The 20720-nt window shown below is 43.4% G+C and overlaps 1 protein-coding gene across 1 annotated transcript in view; it reads left to right on the top strand.

Moving 5' to 3' along the window:
• CNTNAP2 (contactin associated protein like 2) overlaps nucleotides 1–20720 on the top strand; it is a 2081195-nt gene that overhangs the window by 911511 nt on the left and 1148964 nt on the right. Inside the window, exon 9 of the mRNA XM_030203705.1 lies at nucleotides 12698–12869. Coding sequence (XP_030059565.1) covers nucleotides 12698–12869 — 172 coding nt within the window. The remainder of the gene's footprint in view (nucleotides 1–12697; nucleotides 12870–20720) is intronic.

Raw genomic sequence — 20720 nt, 5'->3', positions numbered from 1 at the left:
TATATAAGTCAGTGGCGTAGCTACAGGGGGCCTTGGGGGTCTGGGCCCCCCAAATTGAATCCAGGGCCCCTGGTTTGGCTGGTGGGGGTCCCCAACCCCCATGAGCTGAAGCCTTTCTCCAGTGCTGTTCTCTGAGGATTGCCTGTCCTGCTTCCTCTCACATCACATGCAAGCAACGTGAGGGGAAGCAGGGCAGGCAATGCGCAGAGAACAGCACTGGAGAAAGGCTTCAGCTGGCAGGGTTGTGCCAGGCAAGGTATGTGGGGTTGTGGTGGGGCAGGGGTTGCAGCAGGGAGGCGGGCCAAACTATGCCCCCCACTTTGGACTCCAGCCCCCCCCCCCCCCCCCCCCAAATGCTGAGGTCTGGCTATACTCCATATTGTTAATTTTGAGGCATTACCCAGACAGTGCCACTGAAAAAGTTTTTTTTTAACTACTACAGCATTATGGGGGCAATTGTATAACTGGACACCTTAGGGGTCTCAAAGGCACTTGGCAGGAACCTATTCTATAAAGGAACCAGGCACCAAGATCTGCTATAGAATACTAGCATAACCCGCTACTTATGCCAGCCATAGAGATAGTGTAAGTGTATAGACCTAAGAATGGCAGGGATGTGTAAAACTATGAGCCCCACCTATGTCCTGCCCCCGTTGTGCTCCCATCCCCTCCAGATATTTACTATGTAAGTTTAGGTTTTTAATAACAAACAATCTTTATAGTCTAAATTACTATTTGAGCTGCCTGCACTTTTAGGCATGACCTCATTTTATATGAGGCCTTTAACGTGTGAAAGAGGTTTATAAAATTATCTTCTATATATCTATGTGACATTGCCCCCTGTACACTCTGAACCTGCAACTGACTATTCAAAAACATTATGCAATGTGCTGCCACTACTCACATATTCTTTAAAATTTGGGGCCTTTATGTTTTCTCTTACAAGAGCAAACCCCAAACCCCAGGCAAAGATTGCATGTCTGAAATGAAAGGCACTGGGCCTTTAGAGACAGTACTGAGGAACAAAGTCAGATACAAGAAGGTCACAGTTTATACATCTGATAACTGAGAAAAGAATGGAAAGATAGGATACTCAGAACAGAAAGGATATGCATTAATTAGTTAACAATACAGGGGCCTTTTATTAAACCACTAGTAAAAAAAAAGCCCCGTTTCTGATGCAAATGAAACGGGGGGGGGGGGGGGGGGGGGGGCTAGCAAGGTTTTCTTCAGAGTGTGCAGGTGGGAGTGTGATGTCCCTGCCCTCTGCCCTCTCTCCCTTCCCCTGTGCTTGTCTGTCCCCTCCCCACTCCCAGTCCACTCCTTCAGTGTTACGTTTCCTGCTGTGCTGTGTTTGTGTTACCCAGAGAGTGAGTCTCTCTCCCCTCCCCCCTCTGAGTCCTTTACTGTTACAGAGAGATGGATTTCGTGCTGTGCTGTTTTCCTTCACTCATGGGGAAACCGGATATCTCTGGCGCTTCACAGTTCCGGCTGGAGGCTTCATTAGAACGTTGGTGCCTTTTATATATATAGATGGTGCCTTTTATATATATAGATGTTAAGTGCTAATGCATACTTAATGCAGGAAAAAAACTTATACTGAAAAACATGTTAACGTGTTTTATAGTTATTTTTCTGTCAGCATGTGCACTATTTTTTTTTTGGGGGGGGGGGGGGGCAGGGGACATGCCATGGCAGGGAATGAGCGTGGAAGTATTATCCAGCTAGTGCATTCACATTCAAGGTTCAACTTTATTTAATATACCACAAATCAGTGAAAATCTAAGTGGTTTACAAACAAAAAAATAAGAGAATACAGAAACAAAGACTAAAAGAATAGGGGAAAGGAGAAACACAAGAGGGATGCCAAGTTACAATTTTTGCTTAATAAGGGATTAGGGGGAAGGAGACAAAATTAACCCTAAAGATACAAAAAGGAGGACGGACAGACAGACAAATATAGCACACATGTAGCACATCCCAGGGCTAACGTGTGCAACTCACAATCCCATTCCCCCATCCCCATCTATACTGTCTCTTGTTTTCCTCTGCAATGCTGAACAGAAGGGGCCGGCCTGCTGCTGGAGCCTCTCAGCGACGAAGGCTAAGATGCACTAAAAAATCCTTAAAGCCCTTCCCTTACCGATTCCCTTAGCGAATCGGTAAGGAATGGGCATGCATCAAGGAAAAGGAATGCAAATGAGCTGCTCATTGTAGCTCACTTGTATTCTCTATTCCATCGGTAAACAGTCGGCCAGTCAGCCGGTCGAGCATGCGCAGAGCAGTATGCTGGCTGCTCTGCGCATGCCAAATATGCCTCTCTGATGCGGCTCGATCGTAGCAGGAGAGTGCAGTTGAGGACGTCCATCCAAAAGGACGTCCTTTTTGGACGTCCCCCCCCAAAAAAAAATAAAAACGTCCTTTTTGGACGTGCTTCACTCAGCTAAGAGACCTTGAAGTCTTTGAGCCAATCACAATGCGTTTAGCTGAGCTAAGCGCGCTGTGGTTGGCTCTGAGACTTCCAGGTTTCTCAGCTGAGTGAAGGATGTCCAAAAAAAACATTTTTATTATTGTGGAGAGGGGGAGGACGTTCTTTATGGATGTCCCTGACAAGCAATTGGTTTTCTTTTTTTTCCCTTCCGCTGCCCCCCCCCCCCCCGAGGTCGCCGTCACTGCTCCCCCCTGCATTGAAATTACAGCTTCCTGCAGCCCCGGCCTCCCCACCATCCTCCGCGCCCTGGGGCCCCGCTCCCGTCATCGCCGCCGCTCCCCCTCCACTCGCCGCCCCTCCGTCTGCCACAGGCCCGGGCCCTCACAGCGCCTCTTACCTCCGTGTGAAGGCACTGCACCAGGCACCAGTAGATCGCTTTCCTTCGGGCTTCCCTCCTTCCCTCCCTGTGTCCCGCCCTCGCATAACTTACATCAGACAAGGGTGGGCCAGGGAGGGAAGGAGGGAGGCCCGAAGGGAAGCGATCTGCTGTTGCCTGCTGCAGCACCTTCACAGGTGAGAGGCACTGTGAGGGACCGGCCCAGTGGCAGACGGAGGGGGGGCGGGTGGAGGGGGGAGCGGCAGCGGCGGCGGCGGCGACGACCTCTACCTCTGGGGGGTGGAGGGGGTGGAGGGGGTGGGGCCCCGGGGTGCAGAGGATGGCAGGGAGGCCAGGGCTGCAGGAAGCTGTGATTTCAAGGGAGAGGGGAGCAGTGACGGCGACCTCGGGGGGGGGGGGGGGGGGCAGCGGAAGGGAAAAAAAAAAAGAAAGCAAAGTGCTTGTCAGGGACGTCCTTGAAGGATGTCCATGTTAGGCACTTTAGAAGGACGTTCCTGACGAGCACTTGGCTTTTTTTTCCCCTTCCCTCTTGCTCTTCTGAGCACTTGTTGGACGTTTTTTTTTCTTTTTCCTTTCCGATTCCCTCACAGCAGCCCCAACGAGAGGTGCAGACCTCCCGTTAGGGGTTTCCACGGTAAGGGAAGGGAAAATGGTAGTGCATCTCATTACAATACGGTTTCTACACATTATAATACTAATTTGCTCATCTGCATTCCATTTTCGTTAGCTGCTACCGTGATCGGAAAATGGCTGGGGGAAGCCTTTAGTGCATGCCAGGGTTTACTACTTGCTCGTTAATGGCTCGTTAAGTTTAGTGCATCTGGCCCCAAGTCTTATTCCTATTGCTGGATTTCTTTGTGCAGAGAACTGGGATTCCAGTTGGGTCAGTGAGTAGCCTACTGGAACAGCACGGAGCAAATGGAGGCTCTGTAGCCCTGACACGAGAGCCTTCCCCCCCCCCCCCCAGCTGAGTGGCAGCAGTTCCCCGTTGTTGGCATCACCAACCCTGCATCTGTGAAGCACTGCAGAGGCTGAGCAATGAGAGGCACAAGGTCATCCCATGGCAGTTCTGGAAACCTTGGAGACACAGGGTTTACCAGCAGAGGCTGCAGCAGTTTCACTTTCTATCTCAGGGGAGTAAGAGGCTATGAGAAATGAGAGGGAATCCTCCTCAATGATGGAATCAAAGATCGATATTGCAACCAGTGTTGCCAGGTGGGCGGTTTTACCGCCCAATTGGGCGGTTTTCCGCGACCCGCCGCGGGAAATTTTTGCCCGCGGCGGGTTGTGGTTTTTTGGGCTGCTTTTCGGGCTTCAGGGCGGTTTTTTGGGCGGCTTTTTGCCTTTTTCGGCCGCGGGGGGCGGGGTTAGTGACGTTCTTGGGCGGGGTTAGTGACGTTTTGGGCGGGGCCGATGACGTGGGAGGCGGGGCCGATGATGGGGAGGTGGGGCCGATGACGTGGGAGGCGGGGCCGATGACGGGGAGGTGGGGTAGGTGACGGGGGAGGCGGGGCCGGTGACAGCGGGGGCGGGGCCGATGACGGCGGGGGCGGGGGTGATGACGCGGGGGTGGGGGTGTCAGGGGTGGGGTTTGTGTTTGGGCGGGTTTTGGGCTGTTTTTTGGGCTGGATTGGGCTAGAAAAAAATTTTCCACCTGGCAACCCTGATTGCAACCTACTTTTTCCTTTGTTAAACCATCTGAAGTGACTTTGGATAGCAGATCTGGGTAAAGCATCTGCCCCCAGGTTCAAAAATTGGACCAGGGCTTGACTAGCTTGGAAGGGAATCTGAAGAAAACTGATACCGGACTAAAATATTTGAGCAAGTAAACAAACAAGAGAAAGATCTGGTGAATGTTCAAAACCTTCAAATTAATATAGTGAAGGACTTGTCTAGCCTGAGGAGGAAAGCTGAATCATTTGAAAACTTCATAAGAAGTAATAATCTCTGCTTTTTGAATTTTCCTAGTATTTGCTGTTACTCTTCATGACATGCTTAGAAGACACATAAAAGAAAATCTAAAGGTTGCTGACAAAATTTTTCCACCTTTTCCTCAAGTATATTACTTGCCAACTAAATCTGTGGCTAGTCAGCAAAATATAGATCAGAATGTTTCACCGCTGGATGTTTCTGCTGCTTTGGAGTCCTTAGATATAGACTTAGCTACAGCGTCAACCTTGGTGGCTACCGTAGTGTTGACGCCTAATAAAAACTGTTTGATGAGATTGTATTTTAAAAATAAAGAAAATACTTTTTGGACATCAACATTCAGATTTTTCCTGAAGTTTCCATAGATACTCAGGCATCAGCGATTTTTATTGCTAAAACAAATGTATCATGGAGGTTTAATACCTTGTGATTGGCTCTCATTTTTGTAAATATGGAAATTCTGTTATGTCAGATATTTTTGCCTTTTTTCTATCTTTTTCCTGTTAATTTAGATTCTCCATTGTTTATAATCTAGGATCACATTGGGGCCCTTTTACAAAGGCACATAAAGGCCTACATGCGTCCAACATGTGCCAAATCAGCATTACCGCCCATCTACCACGTGCCCCGTCCAGTAATTCTGAATTTGGCGTGCGCCAAAAACACATAGTAGAAAATATTTTCTATTTTCTACTGCATGGCGCTTACCTGGCAGTGAATGGCAGTGTGTACTTGCTACATGCCTACAACCTGGGTAGCACATGAGACCTTACTGCTAAGTCAAGGGTGGCAATAAGGTCTCAGACCAAAAATAGACGCGCACTGGATTATATTTTGCCGCAAGTTCCATTTTCCGGCCCCTTAAAAAAAGCCCTTTCCTAGGATGTGGCAAAAAATGGCCACGTACAAACCCGAAAGATGAGCTTGCACTGCCACAGTCGACTTTTTGGTGTGGCTTAGTACAAGGGCCCTATAATGTGGACGAGTTTGATTTCCAATGTATAATTTTCCATATTATTATCTTGGAATCTTACTTTTTTGCAAAGTGTTTTTGCTTCATTGTAAATGACAAACATTGATCAATAAAAAGTAAAACAAAAAAAAAGTTCTAACCAGAAACCGAGGGGTACAGAGTTTCAAAGTGTAGGAGCAACTATGGAAAAGCATGTGGTTCGAGCTCGGTGGGAATGAATACATACAGTGGTGGAAATAAGTATTTGATCCCTTGCTGATTTTGTAAGTTTGCCCACTGACAAAGACATGAGCAGCCCATAATTGAAGGGTAGGTTATTGGTAACAGTGAGAGATAGCACATCACAAATTAAATCTGGAAAATCACATTGTGGAAAGTATATGAATTTATTTGCATTCTGCAGAGGGAAATAAGTATTTGATCCCCCACCAACCAGTAAGAGATCTGGCCCCTACAGACCAGGTAGATGCTCCAAATCAACTCGTTACCTGCATGACAGACAGCTGTCGGCAATGGTCACCTGTATGAAAGACACCTGTCCACAGACTCAGTGAATCAGTCAGACTCTAACCTCTACAAAATGGCCAAGAGCAAGGAGCTGTCTAAGGATGTCAGGGACAAGATCATACACCTGCACAAGGCTGGAATGGGCTACAAAACCATCAGTAAGACGCTGGGCGAGAAGGAGACAACTGTTGGTGCCATAGTAAGAAAATGGAAGAAGTACAAAATGACTGTCAATCGACAAAGATCTGGGGCTCCACGCAAAATCTCACCTCGTGGGGTATCCTTGATCATGAGGAAGGTTAGAAATCAGCCTACAACTACAAGGGGGGAACTTGTCAATGATCTCAAGGCAGCTGGGACCACTATCACCACGAAAACCATTGGTAACACATTACGACATAACGGATTGCAATCCTGCAGTGCCCGCAAGGTCCCCCTGCTCCGGAAGGCACATGTGACGGCCCGTCTGAAGTTTGCCAGTGAACACCTGGATGATGCCGAGAGTGATTGGGAGAAGGTGCTGTGGTCAGATGAGACAAAAATTGAGCTCTTTGGCATGAACTCAACTCGCCGTGTTTGGAGGAAGAGAAATGCTGCCTATGACCCAAAGAACACCGTCCCCACTGTCAAGCATGGAGGTGGAAATGTTATGTTTTGGGGGTGTTTCTCTGCTAAGGGCACAGGACTACTTCACCGCATCAATGGGAGAATGGATGGGGCCATGTACCGTACAATTCTGAGTGACAACCTGCTTCCCTCCGCCAGGGCCTTAAAAATGGGTCGTGGCTGGGTCTTCCAGCACGACAATGACCCAAAACATACAGCCAAGGCAACAAAGGAGTGGCTCAGGAAGAAGCACATTAGGGTCATGGAGTGGCCTAGCCAGTCACCAGACCTTAATCCCATTGAAAACTTATGGAGGGAGCTGAAGCTGCGAGTTGCCAAGCGACAGCCCAGAACTCTTAATGATTTAGAGATGATCTGCAAAGAGGAGTGGACCAAAATTCCTCCTGACATGTGTGCAAACCTCATCATCAACTACAGAAGACGTCTGACCGCTGTGCTTGCCAACAAGGGTTTTGCCACCAAGTATTAGGTCTTGTTTGCCAGAGGGATTAAATACTTATTTCCCTCTGCAGAATGCAAATAAATTCATATACTTTCCACAATGTGATTTTCCGGATTTAATTTGTGATGTTCTATCTCTCACTGTTACCAATAACCTACCCTTCAATTATGGGCTGCTCAAGTCTTTGTCAGTGGGCAAACTTACAAAATCAGCAAGGGATCAAATACTTATTTCCACCACTGTAGGTGTGATGGGATAACAAGTAGGTATTGAACCACAGAATGCAGGGTACATTATAAGACATGTGTATTCCACATTTCCCGACTTTAGTGTGACTCACAATACAAGAAGCTGGGCAATCCTAGGAACATTTCACAAAACTGGTGTATATGGAATAACTGAACAAAACAAAAACTGAGGGATCTCCATATGCATAATTTGGTGGGTTAGTTACAATACTTTAAAAGAAATACAGTGACGAATAGGGAGCTAACTTTCTGATTTCAGAAGGGGGAGGGCTGACACTATTATACTTGCATGTGCCATGAATGAGCTTAGCTCTAGTATTCTGAATTAACTGAAGCCGACGGATTGAGGAAGACCAGAAAAAAATGAGGGGTCCTTTTACTAAGCCAAAGCAAAAAGTGGCCTGCAGTAGGGTGGGCATGTGTTTTGGTGCGCACCGGGCCAGTTTTTACCATGCCTGGGAAAAGGGTCCGCAGTAAAATTGAAACCAGTGCATGCCTATTTACAGCCTGAAACCTTAACTCCACCCATTGTTCTAGTGGTAAGGGCTGACACGCTACACATTTGGTGACCGGTCAGTATGCGCCAAAAACACCGTGCACGGTGGGAAACAAAAAATGAATTTGTCCCAGTGGTATGGGTGCATGCCAAATCTAAAATTATCACCAGGGGGCGTACTAGCCTGGCAGAATTCTCATTTTGGTGCGCACTGTTCGCACATAGAGACTATTGCGCCTTTATAAATGGGCCCCTGAGTTACAGTAGTCAAGGCAGGAAATAATTAAAGAATGTATCAGCAAGCAGAGGGACTGGAAGAGAATGGGCTAAAAATGTGACCGCACCTTAGTAAAAAAAAACCCATCCAGCTTATTTTCGAAAGTGATCGCCGGCCATTTCCTGACAAAAATTGGAAGATGGCCGGCGAGCTCAGAAAAGCGGCAAAATCGGTATAATCGAAAGCCGCTTTAATGACAGTATCGCCGCTTTCCCGTCGCCTCGCCGGTGAAAGTTCAAAGGGGCGTGTCAGCGGCGAAGCGAAGGCGGGACATGGGCAGGTATGGGCGTGGCTACCAGATAGCCGGCTTTCGCCGATAATGGGGGAAAAAACGGTGTTAAGCAGTATTTCGCCGGGTTTACTTGGTCCTTTTATTTTCACGACCAAGCCTCAAAAAGGTGCCCCAACTCACCAGATGACCACTGGAGGGAATGGGGGATGACCTCCCCATACTCCCCCAGTGGTCATCAACCCCCTCCCACACTAAAAAAATAAATTTAAACCCTTTTTTGCCAGGCTGTATGCCAGCCTCAAATGCTGTACCCACCTCCATGACAGCAGAATGTGTTCTATCCTCCGACAGCCTTTCCCTGTTTGTGAGTGTGACACCTTTTCTGTTAGGTGCACTGCAGAGTCAAATCAGCAATGCATTGTGGTGGGTGTAGGGTACTGGGCTGTACTCCCATGCTGCTTTTCCCCCTGCTAACTGGGTCAGAGTGTGCCTCTTTTACTTCCGTTAGTCCATGAGGTAGTAGCCATTTTTGTAAGCCAGTTTTAGATCCCTTTCATGTGTTGAATGTGGCTGAAAGAGGGTATTGTACAGCATTCTGCCATTTCTGACCTACTGCTAATCTCAGTACCAGGGAGATTCGTTGCCAATGGGGCACAACCTCTGATCTGCAGTTAACTGTGAGTAAACGTGCTTATATAAAGGACATTTTCAAAGAGATTAGTCTTCAGGTGTCAACTGGTGTGCCAAGCTTATACAGCAACAAGTCCTGTCCCTGGAGCATAGGCGGTCGGTGGCCCAACTGTTTGGGGAGGCTAAAGGGGGCAGGGTTAGGGGTGGGGCCAGGGGTGGAGCTTAAATCCATAATTGTCTGATAACACGCAGAAAAAATAAATAAATAAAAATAAAAGTCATAATTAATACCTTTTATTAAATTTAGATATTAGATATGTAGTATCATATGTCAAAGAATAAAGTGGTTGCTCAAAGCATATTCTAACCACAATCGCTCAACTGCAAAACACTATCCACCTTATAATCGAAAGAGAAAAACGCCTAGATTTCGACCCAAATCGGGAGATAGATGTTTATCTCACAAAAACGAATAAATCAGTATAATGGAAAGCCGATTTTGGACGTTTTCAACTGCACTCCATCGCGGAAGCTTACAAAGTTGACGGGGGCGTGTCGGAGGCGTGGCGAAGGTGGAACTGGGGCGTGGTCATCAGCCGAGGAGAGATGGGCGCCTTTCGCCGATAATGGAAAAAAAGTAGCTAGAATTTAGGGCACTTTTCCTGGACCCTGTTTTTTCTCGAATAAGGCCCCAAAAAGTGCCCTAAATGACCAGATTACCACCAGAGGGAATCGGGGATGACCTCCCCTGACTCCCCCAGTGGTCACTAACCCCCTACCACCACAAAAAAATGATGTTTCACAACTTTTTATTTTCACCCTCAAATGTCATACCCACCTCCCTGGCAGCAGTATGCAGGTCCCTGGAGCAGTTGTTAGGGGGTGCAGTGGACTTCAGGCAGGTGGACCCAGGCCCATTCCCCCCCTACCTGTTACAATTGTGCTGCTTAATGCTTAGTCGTCCAACCCCCCCAAACCCACTGTACCCACATGTAGGTGCCCCCCTTCACCCCTTAGGGCTATAGTAATGGTGTAGACTTGTGGGCAGTGGGTTTTGAGGGGGATTTGGGGGGCTCTACACACAAGGGAAGGGTGCTATGCACCTGGGAGCTCTTTTACCTTTTTTTTTGTTTTTGTAAAAGTGCCCCCTAGGGTGCCCGATTGGTGTCCTGGCATGTGAGGGGGACCAGTGCACTACGACTCCTGGCCCCTCCCACAAACAAATGCCTTGGATTTATTCGTTTTTGAGCTGGGCACTTTCATTTTCCATTATCACTGAAAAACAAAAACGCCCAGCTCACAAATTGTCGAATAAAACATGGACGTCTATTTTTTTCGAAAATACGGTTCGGTCCGCCCCTTCACGGACCCGTTCTCGGAGATAAACGCCCATGGAGATAGACGTTTTCATTCAATTATGCCCCTCCACGCACAACTTTGTGCAAAAACACACTCAGAACCTTACTGTACCATAAATATTACACTGGGCAGACCTAATACACCAATATACCACCCATACGGAAAATGCAGACCGTCAACAATATGAAACAAGGGATCATATCATCACAATTCTCATGTAGAGCCACAAAACACCCTAATTCATGTTTAATGTGGGACAAAATGCCATAAATAAGTAAATACATATAAACTTTTAATGTTGAGCACCTGATTCTCAAAGTGGACATATTCCAAACACAATAATGAAAATAAAATGATCTTTTTTACCTTTGTTGTCTAGTGACTTTTTCTGATCATGCTGGCCCAGTATCCGTTCTGCTGCTATCTGTCCTCAGTGCAGGTCAGGAAGTCATCCTTGTTAAATATCTCCCTGGCAACCCAGGACACCTCCAGCCAACCCCCCCCCCCCTGCTTTCCCAGCAGTAAGATAAACAAACCATAAACCAATTTCTACAACTGCTAGAGGGCATTCACTGCAGCTCCTGCTGTGAGGATGGAGGTAAATCAACAATTTAATCCCCTCAGAGCAACTGGACTCCACAGCTGATCCATTCTGCTGCAGCAGGGGGGAGGCTTAGCCTCTCCAAGCCTCTTATACCGGGCGCCTATGCCCCGGAGCACTTTTAGTGGGTACTGCAGTGCACTTAAGGCAGGCGGACCCAGACCCCCCCCCCCCCCTACCTGTAACACTTGTACTGGTAATGGGAGCCCTCCAAAACCCACTGTACCCACATGTCTAGGGTGCCCAGTTGGTGTCCTGGCATGTCAGGGGGACCAGTGTACTACAAGTGCTGGCTCCTCCCATGACCAAATGGCTTGGATTTCGCCGGGTTGGAGATGTCCGGCATTTTTTTTCCATTATCGCTGAAAAACAAAACCGGCCATCTCAAACCCGGCGAAATCCAAGCCATTTGGCCGGGCTAAACCGTATTATTGAAAAAAAAATGGCCGGCCATCTTTTTTGATAATACGGTTCCGGCCAGCTGTAGCGCCACCGCCACAATAGATCGCCAGTGAACTATTTGTCCGGCGACGTTCAATTATGCCCCTCTATAGTGTCTAACTTTGAGTGCCATTTATAGAATAGCACTAAGTGCTATTTCTTTCAGCACCAATCTTTTGGCACCATTAATAGAATTTAGTCCTCAGTACACGGGAAAGTCCCTGGGTTAAAACACGCTAAGCCCATTTCTTTGTGCATCTTAGTAAAAGGGCCCCTCAATGATTTAGCACCTGTTGTAATGTGGCTAAATTGCAACCTCAGTGAGGGAGTAATCCTAGGGAACCTGCCGCTATACTATTCACTCCCTCACAGGGCCTCTCAATTATCCATTAATTTATATTCTGTCTTACTACTAAAGCAGACTAGTACCAGAACAAGCATCATCATTGTAAATAAAAACAGAATATTACGGTCTACTTAAACCATGAAAAAACATATCAGAATCATCATAACCTAACATAATAAAACACATACACTAAATAGACATAACTGTTCCTCATGCTCAGCACAATAAACTTCTATCAGTATTTTCTTCATATAGCTCAAAAATCCAGCCAATGAGTCAGATACCATTCCCACTCTGCCTACAGATCCCAAATGCTGCTGGGAATAGATGCCTTTTCTGCTAGAATTTTTTTCCTAAGTGAATGAAACCTAGTCCGTAATCTGGGTTTGTATTTGAAATGTCACTTATTATTGTACATATGATTAAAACAAAATGGGCTTCTGTTTTATTGAAAGTTCCAAGACAAAGAGGAACTTTATAATGCCAGGTATTAAATGTTATTGTAGGCCTGATTTACCTGAGCTATTGCTTTCTGCAGTGCTATCTAACATAAGCCAGCGACAGTCCATAAGAGCTCCATGGGCTTACTGCAGTTGATTGTAATGTGTTGGCCTGACTCCATTAATTTCTATTGAATTTCCAGTTTCTGTGTTGTAAACGTATGGGCCTGTGTAGTGCATGGGAGGGCCATTTTGATATAATCTCTCTCTAATCTATGTCTGATACAATGGAATTAACAAGGCACGTGTTCTATTTCACAGGTTTTCGCCCTCAAGTGAATGGCTCAGATCGCTCCATGCTTCAGCTCCCCTTCCAAGGATGTATGCAGTTTATTCATGTGGATGATAAGCTGGTGGACTTGCATGGTGTGGAACAAGGCAAGATAGGAAGCTTTGCAAATATCAGCATTGATATGTGTGCCATTATAGACAGGTAAGAAGAATTTAATGGAACTCCGAAAGTTTGACAGTGTCTCTTCTGACACTTTACATTGGCTTCCAGTTCAGGAAAGAATTTTATATAAATCGGCTTGTCTGATGTTTCAGATTCTCATGGATTTGCGTCAGAATTATTGATAAACTTGGTTGTTGCACTATTAACTCAGTTTTTGTATGACTGCATAGTTGTCTTCCTTTTAAAGGTGTGCACATCTTCAAGATGGCAAATACCCTATTCTTATTTCTTGTAATTCCTTTTTCTAATTCTTTTCCATCTGGTATTAGGATGGCAATAAATTATTATTGTATTTGTTTCATCACCGGAGGCGGCTTACGCCTCACGGTGATATGTAAGCCACATTGAGCCTGCAAATAGGTGGGAAAATGTGGGGTACAAATGCAACAAATAAATAAAATTATGGCCTATCTGATTAAAGGAAAAACAGGGATTGGAAGGAACATGGGGAATCTGCACAGATAGTTGAGTTAGTGCATGATCAAATGTTGAAATCTGTTATTTTACAGATTGGTCTGATGAATGCAAGGTCAGTTAAAAACAAGTTGGTGGCGATTTGTGATAGGATTCAAGATACGAGGTTTGATGTATTATGTATAACAGAGTCATGGTTGTTTTCCACTGATAAGTTGGTTGTGATCAATGCTGCCCTGCAAGTTATCGGTGGGAGTGAGCTTGCAGGAAATACAGGAGAGGTGGTGGTGTTTTGATTATTTTTTAAAAGGATCTAGATCTGAAGTGGCCCGATGAGAATTGATTGTTCATTTTTCATAGAATTTTTGAGACGTCTGTCCATTAATTTGAATAGACTTTGTATTCTGGGTGATTTTAATTTACCTATTCAGATATTAAATGAGAAGTCTCAGGGGAGTGGTCCAGTATTGCTACAAACTTTGGAAGCACTATCTTTTTGCCAGATTGTATAAGCTTTGACTCATTCTGTGGGTAGTGTGTTGGATTTGAATTTTTTTTTTTATCTCCTGCATTACGGCAAGAACTCAGGCAGTCTCCAGTTATTACATTTGTTGGATTGTCAGACCATGCAGTAATTTCTTTTTCCTTTTGTGTAAATGATGGTGTGGTAGGAAATACGGTTTATCCTCGTAGAAGTAGGATTAGAAGTAATTTTGAACTTAGTGACTTAAAGAAGGTATGGATATCTTCTTTACGCTTGGATAATAGTCTACTTTGGATGAGCTGGTAGAAGATTGGTATCCTTCTTTGGAGTTAGATGTGGTTGCTCCAGTGAACGGTTTATCTTAGGAATGGCTATAAGCCAAATCCTTGGATGACTTCTGCAGTATAGCAAGTGTGAAGGCAGTTACGTAAAAGTGAACGTGTATGGCACAAAACGAGGGACATAGAAGATTTTGAAAGTTACAAGTTACGATTGAGGGAATACTTGTCTTTATGTGAGGATGAGAAAAATACGTTTTATAAGCTTAAAATCCAAACTGCTTTGCGAAGGCCTAAAGGATTGTTTAGTACAGTGAGACAGATAGTGCATGACCATAAGGCTAGTATAGTTCATGAAGGACCAGACCCAGATGCTTTTTTGTCCTATCTGATACAAAAAATGGTCAGACATGTTACTGGAAATTATTGATGATTTACATGTGAATGATGTTGATACAGTTAGTGAGGTATGAATGGACTTTGCTTTGCCTGTAGAGTGGGAGGTCACTAGAATAGTGGTGTCTTTATCACCTACTAAATCTTTAGTTGACCTTTGCTCTGCAGTGATTATTAGACTGGCTACATCAGTGGCTCAAGCTTTGTCATTGATTGTGGATAAATCATTATCTTCTGGGGAAGTTCCAAGGCAGTGTAAGATCTCTACTGTTTCAACAGTTGGAGTTTGTGGATGTTTGGATGATAACCAGTATAGGTTCAGGTAAAGACATAGTGTTGAGATTATCTTACTATCATCCCTGGATGTTATGAAGCAGGGTATTGATAGAGGCATCACTTTTTGTTTAGTCTCTCTGGACGTGTCCTCAGCATTTGACACAGTTGATATTGATCTATTATTGAACAAGCGTCAGGGTCTAGGAATTAGAGGAGTGGTGTTGAGATGGTTTTGCTTCTTTTTTTGAAGGAACATCAAATACAGGTTATTAATAAGGGAAATATTTCTATAGTTTAGCCAGGGGGTACCTCAAGGTTCTGTCCTTTCTACGCTATTATTTAACATCTATATGGTTTCATTGGGATGTGTTTTTCGAGATTTGCAAGTGGAATGCAAGATATATGCTGATGATGTGCAATTTTTCTTTCCAGTGCACAAAGGTGTGAATGGGCTGACTGAAAAGTTGACTAAATGTATGATAGAGGTTAAGAGATGGATTTGTCTAAATGAGTTAGTTCTGAATTATAGTAAAACTGAATTGATGTTACTGGGGAAGGATGAAGAACTATTACAATGTTGTTCTGTGAACTTGGAAGGTCATGTATTGCATGTGCAAAAGAAAATGTGTGTATTGGGTGTAATTTTGGACTCATTACTGTCTATGAAAGACCAAATTCTACATGTGGTTAAGTCAGCGTTTTCCCAACTTGATTTGTTGACAAAGTTAAAACCTATGTTGTCACAATATGATTTTCAGTTGGTAATCTAGAGTTTGGTGATTTCTTGCATTGATTTTTGCAATGCGTTGTACTTGGGTTTGTCCAAATCCAAGATGCATGCATTGCAAATAATACAGAATACCTCTACCAGGTTATTAGCGGGTGTGTCTCGATATGATCATGTATCTTCCATTCTCCGTTCCGTGCACTGGTTATCCATTCACTCCAGGGTTCAGTACAAAGTTATATGTTTAATTCACCAGGCATTGTATTCAAGCTGTATTCCTCAATATTTAAAACATGTGATTCAGGAGTGGTCTTCCAGACCTTTGCGATCTGAGAAAGTGAAATTTTTGGCATGTGTCATAGAGCACTCTTGATAATATGTCAATGCATGGAAATCAACTTTTTCAATAGCAGGACTGCAATTTTGGAACAGACTGCCAGGTTACCTAAGACTATGTAATAGTAGGGTTGAATTTGTTAAATTACTGAAAACTTACCCATTTGAACACACATGAAATTGATATTTTTGGATGATTGGCTGGAATACTGTATTATTTTGTTTATCTATGTATTTGTTTTATTTTAATTGTGTATGTTGATTTTGTTACCCGCCTAATTGTAGGTGGGTTAGAAATTTTTAAATAAATAAATAAAATTATGTATTTTGAAGAAAGTTGAAAACTCATTTGTTTGGTAGATTATAATTGTTAAGAATACTGTTGGTTTTTCAATGTTATTAAGATGTTTTGTGGTTGCCTTTAATCTGTATTAGACCCTTATGTCTAATAGCAGTTAATAAGAATCCTATTGATATTGTATAAAACTTGGCATAGTGTTAAGAAGTGTCTATCCTTAGAGCCAGGAAGCAGTTTTGCTTGATCTATCCAGTTGTATTTATTTATTTTGCTATTAGAAAAAACTGATAATAGGAGAATAAGGGGAATAGTTATCAATGTGGACTACCATTAAGACATGTTATTTTACTGTTAACCCCAGTTATTAGTAACTGGAGAATAGATACTCAGCTGTCAGTACTCAGTGCTTTGCTGACCACCACTGGTTTTATACCTAGATATTCAATGCCAGGCCATGTCTAGGGCTCTGGCATTGAGGGGTCCTTTTTTCTAAGCTGTGATAAAAGGGCGGCCTGCACTAGCATCAGCATGTGTTCTTGATGCGTGCTGAGGCCCCCTTTTGCCACAATGGGTAAAAGGCTGTCTTTTTTGCTGGAAAAGATATAGTGGCCATTTCAGGGGAAGCTCTTACCACCTATTTTTGTAGTGCCAGAAATGGCACGCACTGGGGGTGGGAACTACTGCTGGGCTCCTGGATTGGTGCGCGGCTAGCCTGTTGCCACACATCAACCCTTTAGTAAAAGGGCCTCTGACTGTCTGGGCATACACAGCCAGACAAAACATAACCAGTTAAGTGTGATATTAAGCACTTAAGTGGCTATAGTGAACCACATAAAGATAAGACTGTGTTTTATGTGGTTATCTTAGCCACTTAACTGCTGAATATTAGCATTTAACCAGCTAAATGCTAATTCCACTCCAGGAATGCCCACAAAATATTTAGTTTCAACTTAGGCACTAACAGGGCATTTTCAGCAGTATTGTCTGGTCAAATGCCACTGAATATACCCGGTTAACTCGAAACACGTATTTTAAATGACCGCAATCCACTTCTGGCTGTTTAAATCGCTTTGAAAACTTCTTTTTTTTTGGGGGGGGGGGGGGGGTGGCGCATTTTTATGGCAGTTTCTTCATTCCATGTTTCTGAAATTTCCATCCCCAGAGTAGATTGTGAAAACATTGAGCATTATATTTTGAGCAACAACTCATGTGATTAGTGTTGATTTGTTGAATTCACCCCAGAGGAAGGCATGGTTTCACGCTGAAACACGGCCCATGTTGGGTCATAAATAAAGCACACTTGTACCATTCTTGAGAGCTCCTTGTGCTTCTGTTTTGGATTGCTGGCGCTGTGTACTTTGATCCTTTCCATTGTATGCTGCTTTAGTGGTAAAATAACACATCTAAACGGCAGCCCACATTGAAAACTATGCCCCTATGTGTGACTGACTTTAACATGTGTGCCTGTTCACTATAAGACAAGTTCAAAATAATATTTGCAATTTTATTTTTCAATAAATTAATGCCCCATGATGATTTAAATAATGCAACATAAGTGAACTGCTGTGCTGAAAAATGGAGGTAGTTAATTTTAGGGACAGTTTACAAAGCTGAATCATGGTCCCTAAAAAAAGAGTGCACATGATAAAAACTAAAATGATGGTGCAACACAGTCTACAATTTTAACTTCCTGGCATGTTTTCATTTCTTATATCCATCCACCAAAGTTGTATTTCTTACCACTGAAGAACATTAAAAAGATTGTATGGTCTGCCTCTCATCAGAATTTCTGGTATCAGGTCTGGGATCTAGTGAAATATCCCATTTTGCCATGTCTGCTCTTGATCAGTCTGCTTGGTTATGGACCTCATTGGTGACATTAGTCTTCAAAAAGGGAGAGCAGGTGGAATTGTGCAACTGGGAATTTAACTGCTTAATCTCCAAATCACTCGTATTCTGATTTTTCTGATATTCTCTTTTAGATTATAAGCTCCTTGAGCAGGGACTGTCCTTCCATGTTAAATTGTACAGCGCTGCGTAACCCTAGTAGTGCTTTAGAAATGTTAAGTAGTAGTAGTAGTGATTAAGACAGTGCATGATTTGGGGAAACAATGTATGGGAAACCAATGGATTGGAATAAACTGTTGCATTATTTAAATCATCATGGGGGCTTTAAAGAACAAACTTCCTCCTAACCAGTATCTTAAATTGAGGAGATGCTGAGTTTGGTAGAGAATCTCTTGTGAGGATAGTGAAAAATTACAAGAGGACCTTACTAGACTGGGTGTCTAAATGGCAGATGACGTTTAATGTGAGCAAGTGCAAAGTGATGCATGTGGGAAAGAGGAACCTGAACTATAGCTACGTAATGCAAGGTTCCACATTAGGAGTCACTGACCAAAAAAGGGATCTTGGTGTCGTTGTTGATGACATGTTGAAATCCTCTGCACAGTGTGCTGTGGCAGCTAAGAAAGCAAATAGAATGTTAGGTATTATTAGGAAAGGAATGGAAAACAAAAGTGAGTATGTTATATTGCCTTTGTATCGGTCCATGGTGCGACCGCACCTCAAATATTGTGTTAAATTCTGGTCGCCGCATCTCAAAAAAGATATAGTGGAATTAGAAAAGGTATAGAGAAGGGCAATGACATTCCTATGAGGAAAGGCTGAAGCGTCTAGGGCTCTTCAGCTTGGAGAAGAGATGACTGAGGGGAGATATGATAGAGGTCTTTAAAAATGAGTGGAGTGGAACAGATAGACGTGAATTGTTTGTTTACTCTTTCCAAAAATACTAGGACTAGGGGGCATGCGATGAAGCTACAAAGTAGTAAATTTAATACAAATCGGAGAAAATATTTCTTCACTCAACATGTAATTAAACTCTGGTATTCATTGCCAGAGAATGTGGTAAAGGTGGTTAGCTTAGTGGAGTTTAAAAAGGGTCTGGACGACTTCCTAAAGGAAAAGTCCATAAACCATTATTAAATTGACTTGGGGAAAATCCACTGCTTATTTCTGGGATACACAAATCAATGAAAGGAGAGAACATTGACACAACAGAGGTAGATTATATATATGTAGGGGACGTCTCATACAGTCACTGGGACACTTATATGTGTCTGGCTTATATTGAGCCAATGTGTTTGTGACAACGTATAATCATTGACTGCCCCCAGCCTCCAATAATGCACAGTATTTGCTCTTTGTGAAATTGCTTGTGTTCAGTTTATAAATATACGTGCCTAACTATCACACTGTGACCATATCACTTTTTTATATAATTGTTTTTATATGCATTCATGGAGTTCTAAATCTTCAAAACGTTTAGCTCTGTTGTAGTCAACTACAGCAATGCAAAGCAATGCAGGCAAAAATGAATATATATATAACTTATCTCAATCTTCTTAGAGGCTACGAGTTGCTTTGTGTTGCTTTAAATCCAGCAGTTAGTATGTCCCTCGTGCTTCTTGGACTTCATTTATCAAGTCTTGTTCAGATCTCCAAAATCAATGCCCACCCGACAGAAGCCTGTTTCGCAATTGTTTGCTTTGTCAAGGGTGATAGGCATATATTTTAATGGTGCTCAGTATAGGCAGGATCTGATTTAGAACTCCATGAATGCATATAAAAACAATTATATAAAAAAAAGTGATATGGTCACAGTGTGATATTTAGGCACGTATATTTATAAATTGAACACAAGCAATTTCACAAAGAGCAAATACTGTGCATTATTGGAGGCTGGGGGCAGTCAATGATTATACGTTGTCACAAACACATTGGCTCAATATAAGCCAGACACATATAAGTGTCCCAGTGACTGTATGAGACGTCCCCTACATATATATAATCTACCTCTGTTGTGTCAATGTGCTCTCCTTTCATTGATTTGCGTATTCTACAATAACATTAAGGTAGAGCTTAGCCATTCTTTTTTGATTTGTATTTCTGGGATAAGCAGCATAAAATGTATTGAGCTTTTTTGAGACCTTGCCAGGTATTTGTGACATAGATTGGCCACTGTTGAAAACAGAATGCTGGGCTTGATGGACCTTTGATCTGTCCCAGTGTGGAAATACTTATGTACTAATGTACTTATGAAGAGGAGATAGAAAGAGAAAGCATACCCTGAAACGCGTGCAACCATTTTCTTATCTAGATAGTTTGGGAGGGTTATGATTTTTTGTAAAGGGCTAAATGGTGCTGAAAAAAATCAGTGCCGAAAAAAATAGCACTTAGTGTTATTCTATAAATGGCGCTCAAAGTTAGGCTGACAAAAAAAAACAGAAGAACAAAGTCCTTCACAAACTACAAGTCAAGCAAACACAGCAAAGGTGACACCAAAGAAAATAGAGCTAGATGATGTGTACGCCTAGTAGCGCTATAGAAATGATAAGTAGTAGTAGTAATTATACAGGGATTTTATTCAAACATCCAATAGACTCGACATGAATCATGTTTCGGCAAAAGCAGCCATCTCAGGAGTCTTCAAAATGGATGTGTTCAACACTCTAGCTCTCAAATATAGCACCAGATTTCAATACACCTTGAAACATGCAGCGAATTCATGAGCAAATTAGCAGTTACGATAGTCTGAGCGACAGCACTACATGTTTCAAGG

This window comes from Microcaecilia unicolor, chromosome 1 (assembly GCF_901765095.1).
Source record: "Microcaecilia unicolor chromosome 1, aMicUni1.1, whole genome shotgun sequence".
Lineage (NCBI taxonomy): Eukaryota > Metazoa > Chordata > Amphibia > Gymnophiona > Siphonopidae > Microcaecilia > Microcaecilia unicolor.
This window is presented reverse-complemented; position numbering and strand designations above follow the sequence as displayed.